The 24,618-nt window shown below is 42.7% G+C and overlaps 1 protein-coding gene across 2 annotated transcripts in view; it reads left to right on the top strand.

The window, feature by feature from the left end:
• tsc22d2 (TSC22 domain family 2) overlaps positions 1-24,618 on the top strand; it is a 91,234-nt gene that overhangs the window by 19,231 nt on the left and 47,385 nt on the right. The window contains exon 2 of one of the 2 annotated variants that reach the window (XM_059651208.1): positions 22,273-22,344. The exons of the other annotated variant lie outside the window; for it this stretch is intronic. Coding sequence (XP_059507191.1) covers positions 22,273-22,344 — 72 coding nt within the window. The remainder of the gene's footprint in view (positions 1-22,272; positions 22,345-24,618) is intronic. 2 annotated transcript variants of the gene reach the window in all.

Raw genomic sequence — 24,618 nt, 5'->3', positions numbered from 1 at the left:
AATTGAATGCAAGGAAACTATCAGTTGACTATGAATTTTAACAGGCTCTTAATTTAGCTACTCATTTAACACAATATCATTTGATAGCGAACTTTGCTGTGAACAGAGTAAAAGAGTCAGTTCCGTTTGACAATTACATTTGCATATCATGGTCTTTTTGTAATTGCGAATTCTCGTAATCCAGTAGAATTTTCAAAGGTAGTGAATTGACAGGGGCTTTATTTCCCACTTCAGTTGAATTGGAAAGGATAAAGGCAAGTGAGAAATGTATAGCCAACCTGGACATAAGTAGAGTCATGGTAGGAGTGGATGGTTAGTAAGCTGTATCATAGTAATGTGAAAAAGTAATGTTTTTAATTGGATGTTGTGCTGTCCCTGTATAGCTATTTGATCATATAAGACCTAAATATGCTGCCCTGCATTAGCCACTAAGATCCAAGCAAAGTTTCTTGTCTAGAAAGTGTACAGTGAAGAATCTTGTATATAATTAATTGTTACATGATTGTTCTATAAATATACTAGAAAAAAATTGTGCTTTTAACGCATGAAAGCGGGTAACCAGAGGACATGTTTTTACAGGTGCATCTGAGATTAACAGTTTATTTGAGGCTGGGTCTGTGGTTCTTTGAAAGTCATAATCCATGCCTGAGAAGCGTTTAGTTTTACAAAGTGAAGTCATTTTGGATGCACTGATTTGAAGGAGTAGGGTTTTGCACAACATTTCGTATCCGTTGTTATCTTGTAGAACTTTGTGATAATGTCAGAGTTGGAGATGAATCAGTTAATTCAAGGTTTTCTCATGCTCTGCAGTACTTGCTGTCCTCAGCCTCCCAGTTTCATCCGCAATGCAGCTCAAACTCCATTCTTGGCTGTATTTTGGAGCTGGCAGCCTGTTTTAAAGAGGATCTGATGATTTTTTTTGATTTTGTAGAGATGCTGATGGGCTTCCACATCTTGCATACGCACAATCCAGCACCTGATTATTTTTAAGATTCTTGCCATTATTAAAATATCAAATGATTGCAAAAGAAAATCAGATTTTAACGTTATTTATGTTTCATTGTAATCAAAATGCTTTAGCTGTATGAAACGAGCTGGTGTTTCAGTCCAGCAGGGTGAAGATTTGGAATTGCTATCCTGAGCTGAAACTGACGCATCAGGATTGATGACTACCCCTTAACATTGATTCACCCTCATTTCACATGTAGTAAAACTTTGTTCCACCCATTCTCCACTCCCAGATTAAGTCATCGACATTTGACCGTAAAATGATGTGTTACACTTTAATTGAAAACATTCAACAAAACTTGATTGGCTGTACTAACTATCCAGAAAACCACCATAACCTGTTGCATTTCTTTTTCCATCTTCCTTGCACACCATTTTGCTCCCACGGGAGAAATAAAATAGCATACTAGATCAGAGGACTTCTGGAGATATGGGACATTGGCTCTGAGAACTTGCTAAACGGGTTCCTTTGAAGGGGCCTATTCAGGTGCCATTGCTAAGTTCGGGAGTTCTAACCTTGTGGGAATGTTGGGCAAAACCTGCACCACCACCTGTTATTGTTAGGTCCTCAAATGTGTTAAAATGCTCCATTTGAATCTATGAATGGGAAGAACATGTTCTGGTATTTCTCATGTTTGGTGTACTCTGCTTTTATCCTCAGATATTTCATGCTAAATCTATATGTTATCTTTCTTTGAACCTTTTATAAATATCCATGCTGCAGAGTGAATGGACCTGAGACCAGTTTGTTTCTTAAGTTGTTTGGCCCATATGCTGATGTTGAAATGGCTGTGTTTACCATCGTCTTGATTTACTGTCCTTTCGCAGCTTAGTTTAATTGAATAGTTCAAGTTTAATCAGTCCTCTAGCTTCTGCACTGAATATGGTGAAAATTTTAAAAATTAATTCTTGCATTTATGCAATGGCTTCTCCCGTTGCTTAAATGCCTCAATCTATTTTGTACACAGCAATCACTTTCAGGTCCAACTGACTATAATGAGATGAATGACCACTCTGTTTTTGTGTTGATTAAGGGATAATATCGCATGCTGGACAGAACTCCCCAGCTTAGAATAAATTTCGCAGAACCTTTTCAGTCACTCACTTATATGGGTAGAGAGGACCTGTTTAAATTTGTCTGCTTGAATAATTTTAATCCAACTTTTACTTTCTCATAACGCCAAGACTGCTCTGACCAATGGCATTAATTACATCCAAAATCTCAAACAGGTTTGTAATTCTGGCTGCACGATATTATCTTACCTTTAACATCACTGTAATATTTAATCCGTATTGATTATCCATTTGTCTATTATTATCACCCTTCCATTGTCCAGCTCTGTGGACCTGCTCACGTTTGTCCAGATATGGACAAAGCATGAACAGTGACTTTTTGCCTCCACCCTGTACTACACCCTTGAGTTCCCTAGGGATCCGTTCTTGTTTTACCCCATACTCTTCCTTGTCTACATGCTGCTGATGTTTACTAACCGTAATTAATGACGTACTTCATGTTTATTGTACACAGTGTTGACAACCACCGTTTGCTTTCAGTTGCCACCTTCAAGCAGCTATATGCTGCATGCTTGTCTAACAGGGTCATGAATGAGGTAAAGATCCTCCAAAGGAAAATTGAAACTGCGTTTTTCTCAATGTTAGTTATACTGTCTGTTTTGAAAAATGTACTTTTTCTGAATATAATCTAGTCCTAATATAGACCGTTGTGCCTCAGAGTCAGAAAGCTGTGTGTTCAGGTTCCACTCCAGGATTGAGCCAGGTGGCTGTGTTCAAGTTCCACCTGCTTCAGAGGTGTGTCATAACGTCTCTGAACAGTTGGCTAGAATTTTAAAAACAAAAAGTCAAGGCTTTACACTTAATTATCGTACTGAGTGCATGCTATGGACATGGCTCCTTTACGGATGAAAATTTACCCGTTTCCTCCCCCAGATGAATGTAAAAGGTCCTGTGCACCATTTTGAAGAAGTCCTGTATATAGGATAAAATAGAGAAGTTAAGATGACAAAAAATAAAATTGAAACTTAGACGTGAAGGACTTGTTTAATCGAGTGGGCAGAATTAATTTAGCTTTTTAATATATTGCAGCTTTGGGGTTAATTATGACAGTCATTTTGAGTTAGAGAACTTGATTTGTTTCATACTACATGAACTGAAAAGCTAGAGTAATATTTGACCCAGGAAGACTTTCATTCCCTGGGTGTCCCAGCAATCTAAGTGCTCTGTTTATATTTTAAGCAAAGGCAGGATGTGTCTTAGTCATTGGGTTTCAACATCACATTAGAAATTTTCCTCGGTACTTCCCCCTGTGAACTTTCTGCTTAAAAGCCTTCTCAGAGAGCATTTTTGCCATGTGTATAGTTATGATAGTGGAGATAGAGAGCAAAATAACTTTTTTTTTGACCTTTTTATGTTAAGTGCTGTATATTTCGTGCCTTTGAAACACCACTTGGCTTCTTCAGCGATGTGTAGATTTCTTATGATAGGCCTTGAAAAATATGCTTTTACCCCCCCCCCCCCACTTAATCTTAATCTTCTGCTTGCACGTGTCCATGATTGACCAGAAAGTCGAGAGTAACTAGCCGAACCCTGCAAACTAAGACTTTGTCCGTTCTTAATTGACTGATGTCTTTGAGCACAGGTGGTTTGATTCAGGCATCCTCTACCCACCAATTTAAAAACTTTACATATTCACCACATGTCTTGCCTTTGCTTATATTTCACTGCATTCAAATTAGGTGTGTTCAAATATTCAGCCTTTGCTCCTACTCCACACTCCCATTCCAGTGACTTTCTGATAACTCCTAAGGCTCATATATCTGTGCAAGTTAATCATTTGGGCCAAGATGTCATGTACTGAATGCTGACCTTGAACTGTTCTTGCAGGAGTTGCCATTTTACATGATCAAGTGAGACAGTTTTAATTTCCCTTGCTTTCATTTGTCAAGGCGAGTGATCATATTTTACAAGCTTCTTTGTTATATTGTGATTTTTAAAAAAAAATTTGTCCCAGAGCAGTACCTTTGCCCAAACAAGCATAACAGTGATGCTTACCTAGCAGCTTGGTACCTGCAGGAGATAATCATACATTGATTTAGCTTTGCCCTACTTAAAATGGAGTGGGACTATTTGGATAGCTTAACCAAACAGCTGGACAGGCACAATGAGCTAAATACTGAGGTGTTCTGATTAGGTCCTTTTAACTGAGGAAGGAAAATATTCACAGATTCTGCTGCTGATTTGTTATCTATTTCAACTCCATAACCCCTGCCAATTTTGTACGCTCACATGTAACGAGAACAGGTTGCTAGATAAGCTGCTGACCCTTTTGTGTTCAGCCTCTCCTATGGATAGTACCACTGCAACAAAACTTCATTGAGAAGTTCAGGTGAACGTTAAACTTCAAAAGTTAAAAGTAAACTTCAAGTGATTGCCAAATTTGTGAAAGTGGGAAAATAAAAGCTGGTAACTTATCGGGTTCCTCTAGCAAAAACAAACCAAGGAGGCAAATGAGCTTCAGAGATAATGGGAACTGCAGATGCTGGAGAATTCCAAGATAATAAAATGTGAGGCTGGATGAACACAGCAGGCCAAGCAGCATCTCAAGAGCACAAAAGCTGACGTTTCGGGCCTAGACCCTTCATCAGAGAGGGGGATGGGGAGAGGGAACTGGAATAAATAGGGAGAGAGGGGGAGGCGGACCGAAGATGGAGAGTAAAGAAGATAGGTGGAGAGAGTGTAGGTGGGGAGGTAGGGAGGGGATAGGTCAGTCCAGGGAAGACGGACAGGTCAAGGAGGTGGGATGAGGTTAGTAGGTAGCTGGGGGTGTGGCTTGGGGTGGGAGGAAGGGATGGGTGAGAGGAAGAACCGGTTAGGGAGGCAGAGACAGGTTGGACTGGTTTTGGGATGCACTGGGTGGGGGGGAAGAGCTGGGCTGGTTGTGTGGTGCAGTGGGGGGAGGGGACGAACTGGGCTGGTTTAGGGATGCAGTAGGGGAAGGGGAGATTTTGAAACTGGTGAAGTCCACATTGATACCATTTGGCTGCAGGGTTCCCAGGCGGAATATGAGCTGCTGTTCCTGCAACCTTCAGGTGGCATCATTGTGGCACTGCAGGAGGCCCATGATGGACATGTCATCTAGAGAATGGGAGGGGGAGTGGAAATGGTTTGCGACTGGGAGGTGCAGTTGTTTGTTGCGGACTGAGCGGAGGTGTTCTGCAAAGCGGTCCCCAAGCCTCCGCTTGGTTTCCCCAATGTAGAGGAAGCCACACCGGGTACAGTGGATGCAGTATACCACATTGGCAGATGTGCAGGTGAACCTCTGCTTAATGTGGAATGTCATCTTGGGGCCTGGGATGGGGGTGAGGGAGGAGGTGTGGGGACAAGTGTAGCAGTTCCTGTGGTTGCAGGGGAAGGTGCCGGGTGTGGTGGGGTTGGAGGGCAGTGTGGAGCGAACCAGGGAGTCACGGAGAGAGTGGTCTCTCCGGAAAGCTGACAGGGGAGGGGATGGAAAAATGTCTTGGGTGGTGGGGTTGGATTGTAAATGGCGGATGTGTCGGAGGATAATGCGTTGTATCCGGAGGTTGGTAGGGTGGTGTGTGAGAACGAGGCAACACCATTCACAACCTCATCACCACAGGGGACATCCCACCCACAGCCTCCAACCTCATTGTTCCCCAACCCCGCACGGCCCGTTTCTATCTCCTTCCCAAAATCCACAAACCTGCCTGCCCTGGTCGACCCATCGTCTCGGCCTGCTCCTGCCCCACCGAACTCATCTCCACCTATCTGGACTCCATTTTCTCCCCTTTGGTCCAGGAACTCCCCACCTACGTCCGTGACACCACCCACGCCCTCCACCTCCTCCAGGACTTCCAATTCCCTGGCCCCCAACACCTCATATTCACCATGGACGTCCAGTTCCTGTACACCTGCATTCCGCATGGTGATGGCCTCAAGGCCCTCCGCTTCTTCCTGTCCCGCAGGCCCGACCAGTCCCCCTCCACTGACACTCTCATCCGCCTAGCTGAACTCGTCCTCACACTCAACAACTTCTCTTTTGACTCCTCCCACCTCCTACAGACTAAGGGGGTGGCCATGGGCACCCGCATGGGCCCCAGCTATGCCTGCCTCTTTGTAGGTTACGTGGAACAGTCCCTCTTCCGCACCTACACAGGCCCCAAACCCCACCTCTTCCTCCGGTACATTGATGACTGCATCGGCGCCACCTCTTGCTCCCCAGAGGAGCTCGAACAGTTCATCCACTTCACCCACACCTTCCACCCCAACCTTCAGTTCACCTGGGCCATCTCCAGCACATCCCTCACCTTCCTGGACCTCTCAGTCTCCATCTCAGGCAACCAGCTTGTAACTGATGTCCATTTCAAGCCCACCGACTCCCACAGCTACCTAGAATACACCTCCTCCCACCCACCCTCCTGCAAAAATTCCATCCCATATTCCCAATTCCTCCGCCTCCGCCGCATCTGCTCTCACGATAAGACATTCCACTCCCGCACATCCCAGATGTCCAAGTTCTTTAAGGACCGCAACTTTCCCCCCACAGTGGTCAAGAACGCCCTTGACCGCGTCTCCCCTATTTCCTACAGCACATCCCTCACACCCCGCCCCCGCCACAACCGCCCCAAGAGGATCCCCCTCGTTCTCACACACCACCCTACCAACCTCCGGATACAACGCATTATCCTCCGACACTTCCGCCATTTACAATCCGACCCCACCACCCAAGACATTTTTCCATCCCCACCCCTGTCAGCTTTCCGGAGAGACCACTCTCTCCGTGACTCCCTTGTTCGCTCCACACTGCCCTCCAACCCCACCACACCCGGCACCTTCCCCTGCAACCACAGGAAATGCTACACTTGTCCCCACACCTCCTCCCTCACCCCCATCCCAGGCCCCAAGATGACATTCCACATTAAGCAGAGGTTCACCTGCACATCTGCCAATGTGGTATACTGCATCCACTGTACCCGGTGTGGCTTCCTCTACATTGGGGAAACCAAGCGGAGGCTTGGGGACCGCTTTGCAGAACACCTCCGCTCAGTTGGCAACAAACAACTGCACCTCCCAGTCGCAAACCATTTCCACTCCCCCTCCCATTCTCTAGATGACATGTCCATCATGGGCCTCCTGCAGTGCCACAATGATGCCACCCGAAGGTTGCAGGAACAGCAACTCATATTCCGCCTGGGAACCCTGCAGCCATATGGTATCAATGTGGACTTCACCAGTTTCAAAATCTCCCCTTCCCCTACTGCATCCCTAAACCAGCCCAGTTCGTCCCCTCCCCCCACTGCACCACACAACCAGCCCAGCTCTTCGCCCCCACCCAGTGCATCCCAAAACCAGTCCAACCTGTCTCTGCCTCCCTAACCGGTTCTTCCTCTCACCCATCCCTTCCTCCCACCCCAAGCCACACCCCCAGCTACCTACTAACCTCATCCCACCTCCTTGACCTGTCCGTCTTCCCTGGACTGACCTATCCCCTCCCTACCTCCCCACCTACACTCTGTCCACCTATCTTCTTTACTCTCCATCTTCGGTCCGCCTCCCCCTCTCTCCCTATTTATTCCAGTTCCCTCTCCCCATCCCCCTCTCTGATGAAGGGTCTAGGCCCGAAACGTCAGCTTTTGTGCTCCTGAGATGCTGCTTGGCCTGCTGTGTTCATCCAGCCTCACATTTTATTATCAGGCAAATGAGCTTGACTTCCACATTTGAGTAGCACTTTTCAATGATTGTGGTGCAAATAGGATAGAATAACCATACTGGTTGAATACACCACGAAAAAGTGTTAATGTCAAGCTTGTACGTAACAGCTAAAATGAACCATCGGTGTTTTAGCATGACTATTCTGGAAACTACTTTTGAGCTTACCCCATTCTCTGGAGGCCTAAAATCTTAAATTTGACTTGCTGCACACTTAAGAATAATATGCTTGAGCAGTGGCAGAGCCCTGATCTTATCTAACGTCCTGATTTTTAAGGAGAAGCTGTTGAATCTTTCATGAAATTTATGGGCCTTTCACAATTATAAAACTGGCTGACCCTGTGCTTTGACTGTACACTAGAGTAAACTGGACCCACCTCTGGAGCTGGGATGTTATGTCCTCTTTTATCTCGCTTCAAATGTCAGTTGCGGTATTCACATTACAGCATTAGATCACAGTATAAAAATGCTTGGTATCCTCTGTAGTTGTGCACTGCTTGCAGATCTACTGGGATTATTTCTTGCCAAAGTTGTGAAATGACGACGCCAGACACAACTAGGTTGAGGTTTAATACTTGATCATATCAAATCTAGCAATATGGGACACTTTTATAAAAATCTGAACATTAAGGCCTTTTCTGTTGCAAGTTCTCTACTTAGAGTACTTGTTCTTACTAAGCAGTGGGCGAAAGACCAATTTTTAAAATATTTCTACTTTCTCCATTGGCTTTTGCCAGCCCTTCATTATACAGATTTTCATACAAAAGACTGCATGCTTAAGTTAGCCATTAATGTCTTTGTAGATGTAATGTTTTATGCACGGTGGGTACAGTTAAATGAGTATATGTGGAACCAATCCATTTTTAAAACTTTAACTTGTAAATAACCAAGCAGCAGCTTTAGTATCTGCTTTTGAAGGCATATTTAGATTTATTGAATGTATTGTAAAATCCTTCCTCTGAATCTTTGGTATGCAGTAAGTGTGATTCATGCCCTGTTGAAAGGTTTGGTTCCAGGCAAAAGAATACTTAAAACTCTGTTTGCAAACTGTGAATATTGCAAATGCTTTGAAGGAAAAAACAAATGTCTCCTGTTAAATGAGAATAAGGTTTGGGCCTATTCTGCTCTTTAGTCAGATCGTGGATGAATGATTAGTGCCTCTACTTCATTTACTGATTATTGCATCATATTCTGGCAAAACTCTACTGGTCTCATTTCTGGTGACCGATCATCCACAGTTTATGTTGTGGTAGAATTTCTGATATTCACTATCCTTTTGTACAATTTGTGATTCCGCCCTTAAAATTTTGGCCGCCTCTTCAGGACTTGTCTGCCTGAGAAAATAGTTCACCCTTCTCCACAGGCTACCTCTGCTCTCCCTGAAGGAATCTCCACATCCAAATGTTGGGCACGGCAAAGAGGCAGACTTTCATGAACTACCATGGATCAGACCCATGCTGTTAGCATCGTTCTTTATGGCTGCCTAACCGTGTAACCACCCCACAAGAGGACAGCAATTTTGAATAAAAGTTTATGTAAGTTAATCATTTGAAAAGGCATCAGTTTCATTAATACCTAGATTTCCCTACAGGTTTGTGAAGGTTGCTTAGAACTTATGCTGCAATGAAAGATCAATAGATTGAGCACAACGAAAAGTTGTTTATAATATACGGAACGACATGAATTGGCCATATGCTGGTGTGGGTTACAAGGCTGTAAGGTAGCACAAAAATATTAAAACGGATTGTGAACTTATTAATGTGTGAAGATTTTTGTAGGCTATATTACATTGGAGACAACTTGTTCTCTAAATAGCAAAAGCAAAATACTGCAGACATGGGAACTCTGAAATAAAAACAGTGCCACCAGACCTGTTGAGTTTCTCCAGCACTTTTTATTCTTTTATACTTTGTTACTGTTTAAATGATTTTCCATTTCTGATGTTTAAAAATTGCATTTATAAAGCTGAACATTATTTGCAGTTTGAAATCTGAAGCTATTGATTAAATGAAGTTTGGAGCTATGTAAAGGTGCCTGATATTTTCTGTAATTCTTAAGTCCATTATACAAGAGAAAGTGAATTCTGATAAGTTTGTGTAGTGTATGGTATCCTAAATCTGACTGTACTGGCCAGCACTTTATGTACAATGTGCAAAATCTTTTTTTGTATTATTAGTTTTGGCATTTTGTCAGTAACTGGTGAAAATGGCATGATTGTCATCTGAGTCAAAATCTTGACCTAATATCCCATGAGATATTTCCTAATAATGGCAGAATTGCATGCTGCAGTTGCATAATTTGTATGCATGATAATAGATATTGTACTATGTTCTGAGGAAGGGTGCCTGGACCCAAAATGTTAATTCTGATTTCTCTCCACAGATGCTGCCAGAACTGCTAAGCTTTTCCAGCGTCCTCAATTCGTTCAGTTTTTAAATTATTGTACAGCTTACACAGCTGCCTAATCAATTCTAATTATATCAAGTGTGTATATTTTTGAAAATTTTATAATGGATGATTTCAGTTAACGTTTGAACACCTTCCCAGCAAGCATTATCTGGGACATAATATAAAATAACTGAAGCCTGATTTACATCTTGACCCAGGTTTTAGGATCAAATGAAGTAATGGCTTGTCACCAATCTCAGAAAGCTATCACAAAGAGCGAGTGAGTTCCATGAATTTAACTCTTTCCAATGTTCACTTCATTGTTTACAGTGCAGTCAGTTGCCCAGCAACAGTTATACCATCAAATAGGCTCAATAGCCAGTCATATTGAAGAATTTTCAGGCAGCAAGCTCGGAAGTGAGAAACAACTTTTATCAGTCACTTCATTAATTTTGTAGAAGGTGAAATAAACATCTACATCTGGATAGCCACATTAACTGCATATCTGTGACTGGCAGAAGTCCTCATCGGTTTCATAGAATAATGACAATGAATGCTGATATTTTTTGCTGTCATTGCAGCTACACAATTTGAGCGCACGTATTTTCACTGACAAATGTCGGTCACTAGTTTATTGTGCAATTTTTTTACATTTAAGAATTTCTGGTGAGAGCGAGATAGAGAGATGTCAGACTCAAGCTGAGTGCCTGAGGAAACTGAACTGGAATGATTCAATAAAAACCAAAGAATGGTGGATGTTGTAAATCGGGAACAAAAACAGAAGTTGCTGGAAAAGCTCAGCAGGTCTGGCAGCATCTGTGAAGAAAATGTGTGGAATGTTTCAGTGATCTGTTGTGTATCTGTATTATTAAATGATCTTTAAAAAGCAAAATTAAATAGCAAATTAAATGATAAAGGGGCAGCATAGTTAGCACTGTGGCCTCGCAGTGCCAGGGAACCAGGTTCAGTTCCAGCCTTGGGTGGCAGATTGTGTAGAATTTACATGTTTTTCCCATGTCTGCACAGGTTTCACCTGGATGCTCTGGATTCCTCCTGCGGTCCAACAATGCTGTGCAGCTTAGGTGGATTAGCCATTGTAGGTATGGGTTTACAGGGATCGGCTGGGTTTGGATGGGATTCAGAGGGTTGGTGCAGACTTTGGGCTGAATGGCCTCTGCACTCTGGGGGATGTGAGCTGTTCCATCCACAGTTGCTGCCAGACTTTGTGTTCTTACCATTTTGTATTCTTCCCTCAGTTTGTTTCGGAGTCTGCAGTTTTTATTTTCACTTTTTAGATCAGTTATTATACTTATTTATGTATTGCAGTTAAGCAAAATGATTGGGATGACAAGAGGACATTATAGTGTATGTTCGTTTTGAATGTTTTCCTAGGCAAGAGGCTTTTGCTTTTTTTAAAAACCTCTGTTGAGAACTGATGCTACATTTTTTTGACTGATAACACGGTGTCTAGTTTCCTGTATGCTATTCAATTTGTGCATTTGTTTCAATCCAAATGGCCATATAGACTTTTAAATAGTACCCACCCCCGCCCAAACTGCCACCGCTTTGTTTGGTTTCGGCTTCCTAAAGTTTCATAGTTTGAATTTGCAGAATAGAACATTTCTGACCAAGTCACATGAAAATATTACTGACGGTAATAAAGCTGTGTAAGGAAATTGAATGGCTGTAACAGGGTTACATTTTGAAACTTCTGCTTTGTCAAATGATTGTCACAAAGTTTCAAGTTAGCTTTGGACATCTGACAAAAATGTGGATGCTCCCATATGTAATCTGACAATCTCATTTTCAGGTGTTTGCCTGTGTATTGCCTAAATAGTTATGTAGTGCAGAGGTGCAACAACAGGATCTCCAAGTGATACAGAATAGATATCGTGTCTTTCTTTTTGTCCACTGTGTTATGCTTTTCCAATTTTTCTGTACCTGGATTGAAATGCTTGGTGAGGTAATGCCATGTATGATTAAGTTGCTTTATTTCACAACTGGCAAGTAAACTTGAAATAATACTTGGTGAACTGTACTTGGAATCTTTATCTCAGAAGGAGGTCATTCTGACTATCAAGTCAATGATAGCTCTCGGTAGAGCAGTCCTGTTAATCCCATCTTCCTTTCCCTGACCCTGGTCTATCCTGCAAGTTTATTTTACTCCAGTGCATGCCTAAATTCATTTCAAAGTAATTGTTGCTCCCACTATCCTCCGTAGTCAGATCATTCAGTCATTATGACTCGTTACTAGATTATGCCTCCCCCGCCCCATCTGAAACCTTAAATGTGTAACCTGCAGACCATGTATGGTAACAGCTTTTCTTATCTGCAAGCATTGCCTACATTTTAACTTCACATCTGGACATCAGGACTGCATCAGTCTGGTCTGTAGAACTTGATGGCACCTGAACCCGCACAAGGGGTGGCTGACGCTGACTTCTTCCATCCAGGCAGATAATTGCCAACTGGCTTGTCCAATTGAGTTGACATCCTAGGCCTATAGTGCAAAGTGGAAGGACAATGACAAAAAGGCCTGCTCTCAGAATGAATTGGGTAGACTCTTCATGATGATGTCTCCTAGCTTGAAACAGGCAGTGACATTCCACAAACTAGCTTAGCTGGTTTTAACACACATATTCAATTCCTTAGTTTTTTTTTAAAACCTGCATAAACTGAATTTGTCTGAAAACAATTTTCAACCATACTTGACTTCCAAAATTCTTTCAATGTAGAAAAATGGCATCAACGTTTCCCGAAATGAGATTATGATCAAATTTCAATATATTTAGAAATAAATTAAATTGGTAGATTGAAGCCATGAATTGTTTAAAATTGAAGTAAAACTACATGTTGTCACTGTCTTGCAAATCACTTAAGCTCCTGCATATATTTTATCTTGGCCATGCTGCAGAAATTTTCCAAAGTCTGTTGACAGATGATGGTAAAAACTTTGGAGCTGGTGGGACTTGATTCCATCCTTATGCTGAGAGGTAGGGTAACTGCAACACAAGGGCTGTATTTGATGATTTGGAAGAGAGTCAGGTATTTCGTTTGCAGTACGTTTGTCATAAGGATGTGCTTAAGGCTTTATAGAACAGTGTCCCTTCCTCTGAGCCAGGAGACCCAGATTCAAGTCCCATCTGCTCCAGAAATATCTAATAACATCTCTGAACAGGTTGGATAGAAAATATTACATCAGGACATGGTTGCAGATGTTCTTATACGAGGTTAATAGGAGTAGAGAATGTCAAGTAGACAGTGCCAAGATGGTAACCCTAAAAATAAGTAAAGGAGCCTTGTATGAAAGGAGAGATGTGGAGAGGATAGAAGGAAAGTGAAATCAGAAGTGAAGTTGAATTTCTAAGATGCTTAAAATCACATCGTACAAGGAGTTACTAAGTGCAGGTGCTGAAGGTAGAAAGCAAGGTGAAAAGCTGATATGCTGTACCACTAAATGCAGAGTTTAAGATTTTCAAGGGCATGCAAGAGGGTTGGAACAAGATAATGTATTAACTGGAAAAGACACTAACAAAGTGAAAGATTTGAGGTATTGAAAAGAACACAAGTGTGGGCAAAGGGAATATAGATAGTGGCATTTCAAAGATGGGGGGAGGAGTAGTGAGGAGTGTATCTGAACCACTGATTTTATTCATGGCCTAGACTTGGGTTTGGAGGGCAGTATTGCAAAATTTGGTGATTATGATGGGAGTATTATTAAAGGAAAAGCTAGTGATATACTTCGGGCCAGAGAGACTGGTGAGGAGACAAGTGGCAGATAAAACTTAATACAGAGAAGTGTGAAATGGTACGTGGTAGAAGGAATGGAGAGAAGCAATGTAAAAAGCTGTTACAAAAACAGTTATGTCAATTATTAATGTTTAACTCAATAGCTAAATTTGTACTTGAGCTTTTTTGAAAAGAAAGCTGTTTTATTGAAACAAGGACTATTTAAATGAAGATGGGCTGCCACAATTTAGATTACCCTGCGTTCAGCTTAATTTGGGATGGCGATGAAAAGTCTATAAAACTTGAGCAGAGACAATGAATCCTTGACCAATATGCAAGACTCCAGCTCCTGGGTTATTAATAGGGAAATGAGCACCCAAGATTCTGCTGTTGGAAGTAGGACATTTTAATTTAATTACCGAGAATACTGGAGATACTCGCGTCTGGCAGCATCTGTGGAGAGAAACAGATAACAGTGTGGAGCTGGAGAAATGCAGCAGGCCAGGCAGCATCAGACGAGCAGGAAAAGTGGTGTTTTGGGTTGGGACCCAAATGTCAACTTTTCTGCTCTTCTGATGCTGCCTGGCCTGTTTTGTTCCTCCAGCTCCAAACTGTCATCCCTGACTCCAGCATCTGTAGTTCTCACCCTCTCTGTGGAGAGGAATGGGTAATACTACTTTAATTCAGTTCTGAAGAAGAGTCAACAAAGACTCAATGTTAACTTTGGGTCATTCCCCACAGATGCCAGACGTGAGTTTCTCTAGCACTGTTTCAGACTCCCAGCATCCACCATATTTTGTGTTTTATTCATAATAATAGTCAAGGTAAGTATTCACATGAGCTAATTGAGCTACCTTTTGGAATATGTGAGGAACACCTTGATTTGGAACCTCCTCTCAGGATAGTGGCAAGATAAGGCAAACTTTGTGTTCATAGTACATTGGTTTTAGCAGAAGAGAACCAGCAGCTGTGATGGATAGTTAGCTTGTCACTTGCTTCGCTCTGTCTCCTTATTTATTTAAGATTGTGTGCCTTGCTTGCTATTTCTGCAGTCAGCCAAATAACTTTTCTTTTTCTGCACTGGCCTTTGCAGAAAAAGAGGAAACCAGTTTCAAATTTCAACTGTCACTTGAGAACCCAACTCTTTGGATGTCAACAATTGGATAAAACATCCAAGAATAGACCGAGAACACGCTTTCTTGATTCCTTCCTTGCTCCCCCCCGCCTTTTTTTTTTACCCTGGGCTATCATTTAGCCACACTTAACTACCTCTAGTCTGTAATTTGTATTTTCGCAAGTGTGGATCAACTGTATGCATGTGCATGAGTTGCAAGATGTCAGGATATGTCTTTTAATGCTTTTTGATCTGGACTGGTTCAGCCTAATGGGCTGCAGAGTGGCTAGCACTGCTGCTTCACTGTGCCAGGGACTCTGGTTCGATTCCACCCTCGGGTCTCTGTCTGTGTGGAGTTTGCACATTCTCCTTGTGCCTGCATGGGCTTCCTCTGGGTGCTCCGGTTTCCTCCCTCAGTCCAAAGATGTGCAGGCTAGGTGGATTGGTCATGCTGAAATGCTCATAAGTGTTCAGGGATGTGTAGATTAGGTGGATCAGTTTAAGTGGGATGCTCTCAGGGTCAGTGTGGACTTATTGGGTTGCAGGACTTGTTTCCACACTGGTGGGATTTATGATCTTCTATGATAATGAAACTGACCCCATATTTGTTAAACTCAGGAAAACCTCTGACCAGTTATTTATACTTAGCAAGTTAACTGCTTCACTCCATAGTGTTTCCTTTTTAAGTTCGAAATGAGTAGGAAGAGAACCATTCCAACTTCCCTCACCTGGTTGACTCAGGGTCAGGAACAGGAGTAGGCCATTTGCCCTCTCAAGCCTGCTCCACCATTTAGTAGGATCACGGTTGATTCAATACTCATGTCCACTTTCTTGCATTTCCCCATGAGCCTGAGGATATGATGTACCTCTTTCGTAGTGCAGGGCAGGTTAAGAAAATATCTAGTAAGGTCATGGGTTCCTATGTTTTACAAATAGTGGCATAGAGTGCAACAAGGATGCTATGGTGAACCTTTATAAAAGATTTGTTCAACCTCAACTGGACCTTAGTTCAATTCTGAGCACTTCATTTTGGGGTAAGAATAATTGGAAGATTTTATAGGTAGTTCAGAAAAGAGTTATGAGAATGGGTCCAGAACTGTGGAACTTCTTTTGTGGATTGAAGCAGGGGTTGTTTGCTTGGAAGTGGAGAAAGTTGAGAGGAGATTTGATAGAGGTGTTCAAAATTGAGGGGCCTGAACAAAATGGGTAGTTTTCATTGGTGAAGAACTGGAGGATAACTATTTAAGGTGATTTGTAAAAAGCAATGTGACATGACGAAAAACTTTAAGTAGTGAGTGGTTATTTTCAGGAATATCTGACTGAATAGTGTAGGCAGTTTCAATCTTGGCTTCTAAAAGACTATTCTATAATTATCTGAAGAAAAAAAAATGCATGACTACTGGGAAAGGGAAAGTGTATGGGACTAGCTGAGCTGCTCTTGCAACAGGTAGAAGTCTGAACAAGGACCTAATGGCAGTTATTCTGTTACGTTCCTATGATTGACTGTGGCTGTACATCTTAATGAATGTACATGGTTCGAAAATGTGTGCATTAGGTCTTAAACTGCTTTGAGGTGCGTACAAAGCAGTTATCATTTTATTTATAGGTTTGTTTCACCAAGTGTTCAGTAGGTCTCCTCGGATTCAAGGCATTGGTAACAGCAAATACCAATACCCAGTCCATATCACAAAGGGATGCTGCTGTTGGTACCGCACCACCCTCCCCGTCTTACATTATTGTGCAAAATGATATCGGACAGTGTGACACTGACCCTTCTGAGAGTGATTAACTCCGTTGAATCTAATAAAAGTAGCTGAATCTTGTTTACAGGAAAATGAGTAATTACTGCAATTAGCTTAGCTTTTTCCTTAGTCATGAAATTGTGAACTGGGAGAAGAGTGCAAATCTTTCAGTTAATTTGCTTCAGTTAATGTGTAACAAAATTTTGCTATAGTTTCCAAATGTAGTAACTTTGTATTTTCAGGTGATCCAGGATCTGCCCCAAAAGCAGTAAAATGACCATTTTAAAAGTTACCAGGGGTTAAGTAGCTTAGATTAGGTTTTGTTATAACTGTACAGCTGTTCCCTTCCACTGCCCGTGACCTTAAACGATTAGAACCAGAAGAGTGCAGCTGATCTTGCTGGTCTTTCAGTTTTTGTGCTGGTTCGTGGTTATTACGAGATTTTATTTCCCCTTGTAAGTTTTTCAATTGGTTGGTGGCAAGAATAATTTCTAAGTATTGCCTTTGAGAGGCATTGTGTGAGGTTTTTGTCTTTCAAGAATGAATTGTCAAAAGACATGACCTATGTGGTTATTTGCAAATGTAATTGTGCAAAATCGTGTTGGTCGGTGAGTATTCAGGAATGTCCTGGTGACCTCCTTTGCCTTTGTATTACTCATCAGTTTGCTTATCAAAAGATCAAGTACGAATGTAACTTGTTCCTGTCATGGGTGCTAGCTGCTAGCATATTAGAATGGTAAAAATAACCTCAGCCGAAAGCAAATTCTTAGTAATCAATAAAAACACATTTAACTGCTTTTTGATGGCAGTGCTGAATTTGAGTCATGATTCCCAAAATACTGAAGTGCTTTGATACTTGCAGATTTTTTTCTTTATATTTTCATGGGTTGTGGACACTTCTGGCAAGGCTAGTATTTGTTGCATCCCGAGTTAGTGAGATGTTTGGTAGGCCATTTAAGGAAAGGGATTCAAATTCCACAACTGGTGGAATTTAGATTCATTCAGTAAATTGAAAACTAGTCATGGTGGCCATGACAGCAACCATCACTGACGTAACAAGCTTACATCCTTTTTCAGATGAAATTTCAGAGCATTAACCGGAGCCACTGGATTACTTGCAGTGACATGACTGGTAGATCTGTGTTTCTCCTTGTGATGATTGTCAGGCACCTTTAGTTACACCTCCTCTTGGTCATCCAAAGTTTAACATCTTGTAGAAGACCACCTGGCATTCACAGTCAAACATCTGTCACCAAGGATTGCCAAGCCATTCTTGAGTTGGCGCAGTTCTGTAACTGTTACTTTGTGACCCAGTCTTAATGAGAAGTGTGGGGGAGGGGGGGGGGGGGAGAGGATAAAAGCTTTAATTGCATCATATTTGAAAGGTAGCTAGATTAATCTGACCTAGTAAAGATTACGTGGGATGAGGTAGTTTAGGATGAAATTTGTGTATACCAGGTTAACTGAAAATGTTTTGCAGGAAGGATGGAATGGCAAGGGATGGAGAAGGCATGAAAGAGGGAGGATGGTTTGGGAGCCACGAATGTGCAGATGGAAAACTAATTTAACCTCATGTTTAGCTGTAGTCTAGATATAGTGAAAAGCAGTCCGTTTTGCATAATATATTTCTCATATGAATGCTTTTCACACTAAAATAATTTGAATTACCCAATGATTTCAATTAAACAATATTAGTTAAAGATCTGGATTTATCAATTCAGCTCCCTTCCTAACCACATTTTGGATTGACTGACCTCCCAAGGACTGCAGTGAATCAAGAAAGGACCTCATCAACTCCTCCTCAGGGACAAATGAATGTTAGCCTGGACGGTTCAGTGTTTAGAGATGTGTCGATTAGGTGGGTTATAGGGTGTGGGTGGGCTGCCCAAGAGTGAGTGTGGACTTGTTGGGCTGAAGGGCATGTTTTCATACTGTAGGGATTCTATGATTCTCTTTTGGTTGGTCTTTTAAATACAAGTTTAAATTTTGATCAGCAATTCAAACCTTAAGTTTTGAAAGTTAGAGGAACCATTAAATGTAGAAAGCAATGTTAGCTGTAAGTAGATAACTGCAGGTGCCTGGCATCCTACCAAATCTCATCTTGCAACACAGTCACTATTTGTTGATGCAATTTACCATAATGGTTTATACTGTTCTAAGATTTTGACACTAGATCAAGATAACATCTGGCTTTCATATATAGGATGTATAGAATCACCATGCCCACAACAAAACTGCATTACAGAATAAAAACTTGTCAGATGCTAAACTGGGTATAGGTGATTTTGATAATAAAGTGTGAAGCTGGATGAACACAGCAGGCCAAGCAGCATCTCCAGGAGCACAAAAGCTGACGTTTCGGGCCTAGACCCTTCATCAGAGCCTTTGACACAGGAGACTTTGACACAGCTTTATTATTTGGGCAAAAAAAATTGCTGGAAAAGTTCAGTAGGTCTGGCAGCACCTGTGAAGGACAAAAAGTCAGTGTTACCATTTTGGGTCCAGTAACCCTTCCTCAGAATTGATGGTAGATAGAAAAATGTTGGTTTATTTCAAGAAGACAGGGAGGAGGAGGGGGTAAGGAGTAAACAATAGTTGGGGATAGAACCCAAAGAGAGAGAAGAGCAGTTGGATAGACAAAGGAGTTGACAACGATCTGGCCAGAAGGGTGAATAACTATTAATGGGAACTGTTAGTGACTAACAATAAGTAGTGTGCAATGGTAGACTGTGATAACAAGGCCTGGTGTGTGGGGTAAGGGGGCTAGGACGTGGGAGAATTTAGGCCTTAAGATTATTGAACTCAATATCGAGTCCGGAGGGCTGCAGGGTACCCAAGTGGAAAATGGGGTGTTCTTCCAGTTTGCACTGAGCTTTGTTGGAACACAGCAGCAAGCCTGAGATAGAGGTATTGGCCAGGGAGCAGGGTGGTGTGCTGAACTGGCAGGCAAGAGGTAGCTCAGGGTCTTTTTTTTTTGTTTGAGTAGAATGTAGATGTTCTGCGAAGCTGTCATCCAGTCTACACTTCGTTTCCTCAATGTAGAAGAGACCACGCTGTGAGCAACAACTGCAGGAGACTAGATTGTGCGAAGTGCAGGTGGTGTTGTTTCACCTGGAAGGAATGCTTGGGCCCTTTGGATACTGGTGAAGGGCGAGGCAATTGGGCAGGTATTATGCCTCCAGGTGCAGGGGACAGTGCTGTGGGGAGGTGTTGGGAGTGAAGAGTGGACCAGGGCGCCCCAGAGGGAATGGTCCCTGCAGAAGCCAGACAAGGGAGTTTGCGGTGGTGGAAGGATGGGGTGGGGTATGTGTCTGGAGGTGGCGGAAATGGCGGTTAACAATTTTCTGGATGTCTGTGCTGGTGGGATGCTAGGATAGATAAGGGGAACTCTATCACTGTGGGAGGAAAGCGAAGGGGTGAGGGCAGAATTACAAGAAATGGGTTGGACCCAGTTGAGGGCCCTGCTGACGGTAGTGCTGGGGACACTCGGTTGACGAAGAAGCTGAACGTTTCAGACATTACCTTGTCAAAGTTGGCCTCATCTGATCATGTGATCGAGATGGAGGAACTGAGAATGGAATGGAGCCTTTACAGGAAACAGGGTGCGAGGATGTATAGTCCAGGCACTTGTGGGAGTCGGTGGGTTTATAGTGGTCATTAGTGGCCGGTCTATCCCCAGAAATGGAAACAAATGTTGAGGAAGGGAAGGGAAAAGTCAGAGAGACCAGGTGAAAGTGAAGGCATTGTGGAAATTGGAATTGAAATTAAACTTCTCCAATCCTGGACAAGTGAGGGAAGCAGCACCGATGATATCATTGAGCTATCAAAGAAGGAGTTGAGTGGGAGCCGGAACAGGACTGCAACAAGAAATCTGGATGTGAGTTTGCTAGCTGAGCTGGAAGGTTAGTTTTCAGACGTTTCGTCACCATTCTAGGTAACATCATCAGTGAGCCTCCGACGAAGCGCTGGTGTTATGTCCCGCTTTCTATTTATCTGGTTAGGTTTCCTAGGACATTTCCTAGAACAGGAAATGACATCACCAACCCAAGGAAACCTAACCAGATAAATAGAAAGCGGGACATAACACCAGCGCTTCGTCGGAGGCTCACTGATGATGTTACCTAGAATGGTGACGAAACGTCTGAAAACTAACCTTCCAGCTCAGCGAACAAACTCACATCCAGAACCTCAACCTGAGCTACAAATCTTCTCAAAACTTGCAACAAGAAATGTTCCATTTACCTCATGAAGAGACGGGCATAAGTAGGGCCCATGCAGACCATCGATAGTCTGATGACAACCATGAAACTATTGTTGACTGTTGAGAAAAACACACATTTTTCACTGCCCTTTAAAACAGCATCCTCAGTTCTTTCAGTTTTTATTTTATTATTAGGAATTGCTTCATGTGATCCATATAATCCTAAGTAGTAATGTTAAATTGTATTACACTTTCAGTAAGCTTAAATGAAGAAAATTTGGACCATGATCGATTTCCCAAAAGCAGAAGTGATATAGCTTTATGTGGAGCCAAAGTGACCTAATGTCAACAATAACTTCCCAATTTTAAACATTTAGCTCAATTTTTTTGATGCGTGTAGGTCACCATTTCCTTGTCGGTGGGGTGAGGATTTAACTGTTGGAGTTCATGCTTTCTGCAAGACCAGTTTATTTCTTTTTGGCAGTAACGTCACCATTGATTGCAGCTTTAGAAAACTCCATAGCTTAAGTTGTCTTGAAATGAACTTGGCTGTTTTCCATAATTCTGGTTGTGTATGCAAGGGAGGTTGCAATTTGTACAATTTCATTTATGCTAGTCATACAGGTTTCCTTCCAGTTTTTAGTTTGGAGACCACTGCCTGAAATATAGAAAACTAGTGGGGCATCCAGTTGTAAGGAATGATCCACTTATATCTTACCCATGTATTATAAGATACACCTGGATATGATATGTTATGTAAAAAGATTATTTTGAATCATGCCAGTCACACATCTTCAGAGCATTTGGCTCCAGCACTTGCTAAAAGGTTGAATCTGTTGCGCTGTCAAGTAATACAACATAACTCATTGTTTATAGATACGTTCTGTTCAATTTGTTTAGAAATATTATTACACACCTCTGGAGCAGGTGAGACTTAAACATGGGCCTCTTGGTCCAGAGGCAGAGGCACTACCAATGCTTTTCTTAGCTGCACGCAAATGTTTGATGCAATGAAGTAAGTATTGTTCTCAAATATGAAAAAGGTCGCTACAGACATTTGTGACATCAATTACTGTTGAAATGCTGTGTGGCATAATGCTCTAATACCCTATTACTAAAATAGCTTAACGTTTGGGGTAACAGTCCGACCTAGAATTTAATGATTTCCTACTGCTCCCACCCTCCTCTCCCAATCATTTGTGTTGTCATATCCTAGTAATACTTTCTGCTCTGTCAAATATGCTATTCAATTTAATTCTGGGTATAATTTATCTGATCTATATTCTGATTACTTTTGTTTTATTTACTGTTCTTTTGTTTCCATCTTTGATTCTTGGAAGATACAGGAATCCATCTGCTGCTTTCTACCGAGCTTTCCCTGTAAACAAGTCTCGGGATGCAAAGAACTTCTACGATAGGTATGACTGTACATGAAGTGCATACAGGCAGTAGTATGCATGTGTTTGCTTCGCACTGTTCTGGTTTCTCGTCAACCACTTAGCTACAAGAATAAGTGCAGTTTGATCCACACGTGCAGTCATTTCAAATACTTTCAGGGCACTGGCATTACAGCAAGGGCCCTCAAACTAGTGCCAGAAGCTACTCAAAACTTTTGCTTGTCTAGGCAGCTTTTCAAGCACAGTTATGCCCAACTACATGGGAGCAAAGAGAAGAAAACACGCTTGTCCTGCAAGGTCTCTGTCCCCCCAGAGGTGGCAGGTGTGAGGTTTGATGTTGGCACAATTTAAAAGCAGTGTTTCAAGTTTTTAAAATTTATTCTAGGAACGTAGAAGCTGCAGGCTAAGCCAGTGTTTATTGCTCATTCCTAATTGTCCAGACGCATTTAAGAGCCAACCATAATGGATCTGAGTCAACTGTAAGTCAGACTGGGTAAGGATGGCAGATTGCCTTCATTAAAAGGAGTTAGTAAATAAAGATGCTTTTTTGTGAGAGTTGACTATGGCTACATCGTCGTCATTAGGCTGGCTTTTTAAAACCATATTTTATTGAATTCATATTTCACTATTTGCCATGATAACATTAGCCTGAGGTTCTGGGTTACTAGCCTAGTGACATTAGCACTACACCATTTCCTCCTAATCTGATGGTGGATCATTCTAAAGTTGAAGAAGCACACCTTTCATTTTGCATTTGTTCAGTTGCCAAATTCTGTTTCGACATCAAGAAAGTGTGTGAGCATTTTAGAATTTTTTTCTCTCTTTTCACTACAAGGAAGGTTTTCTCCCTTAAGGGCCCATTTAAAGATTTGTAAAAGCATTTGAAAAATTGAGCAGGAACATGTACCGTTATTCTGAGAGATAATAGGAACTGCAGATGCTAGAGAATCTGAGATAACAAGGCGTAGAGCCGCATGAACACAGCGGGCCGAGCAGGATAGCTAACGTTTCGGGCCAAGACCCTTCTTCAGAAATGGAGGAGGGGAAGAGGGTTCTGAAATAAATAGGGAGAGTGGGGGAGGCGCATAGAAGATGGATAGAGGAGAAGATAGGTGGAGAGGAGACAGGCAAGTTAAAGAGGCAGGGATGGAGCCAGTAAAGGTGAGTTTAGGTGGGGAGGAAGGGAGGACAGACAGGTTAAACGGGTGGGATGAGGTTAGTAGGTAGGAAATGGGGGTGCAGCTTGAGGTGGGAGGAGGGTATAAGTGAGAGGAAGAACAGGTTGGGGAGTGGGGTATGAGCTGGGCTGGTTTTGCGATGTGATAGGAGGGGAGATTTTGAAGCTTGTGGAATCCGCATTGATACCATTGGGCTGCAGGGTTCCCAAGCGGAATATGAGTTGCTGTTCCTGCAACCTTCGGGTGGCAATGTTGTGGCACCGCAGGAGGCCCAGGTTGGACATGTGGTCTGAGGAACGGGAGGGTGAGTTGAAATGGTTCGCGACTGGGAGGTGCAGTTTTTTTATTGCGAACAGAGCGTAGGTGTTCTGCAAAGCCGTCCCCAAGCTTCCGCTTGGTTTCCCCGGTGTAGAGGATGCCACACTGGGTACAGTGGATGCAGTATACCACATTGGCGGATGTGCAGGTGAACATCTGCTTGATGTGGAAAGTTGTCTTGGGGCCTGGGATGGGGGTGAGGGAGGAGGTCTGGGCCAGGTGTAGCACTTCCTGCGGTTGCAGGGAAAAGTGCTGGGTGTGCTGGGGCTGGAGGGGAGTGTGGAGTGGACAGGTGAGTCACGGAGGGAGTGGTCCCTCTGGAAAGCAATTCCCCGGTCCCCAACACCTCATTTTTACTTTGGACATCTAGTCCCTATACACCTGCATTCCCCATGCAGATGGCCTAAACGCCCTCTGCTTCTTCCTGTCCGGCAGGCCTGACCAGTCCCCCTCCACTGACTCCCTCAGCTGCTTAGCCGAACTCGTCCTCACCCTCAACAACTTCTCTTTCAATTCCTCCCACTTCCTACTGACAAAGGGGGTGGTCATGGGTACCCGCATGGGCCCAAGCTATGTCTTCCTTTTTGTAGGTTACGTGGAACAATCCCTCATCCGTACCTACACTGGCCCTAAACCCCACCTCTTCCTCCGTTACATTGATGGCTTTATCGGTGCCGCCTTGTGCTCCCACAAGGAGTTTGAACAGTTCATCCACTTCATCGACACCTTCCACTCTAACCTCAAGTTCACCTGGGCTATCTCTAACACCTCCCTCACCTTCCTGGACCCCTCTGTCTCC

This window comes from Stegostoma tigrinum, chromosome 14 (assembly GCF_030684315.1).
Source record: "Stegostoma tigrinum isolate sSteTig4 chromosome 14, sSteTig4.hap1, whole genome shotgun sequence".
Taxonomy (NCBI): Eukaryota; Metazoa; Chordata; class Chondrichthyes; order Orectolobiformes; family Stegostomatidae; genus Stegostoma; species Stegostoma tigrinum.
Note: the sequence above shows the minus strand (reverse complement) of the source record. Positions and strands in the feature narration are given on the sequence as shown.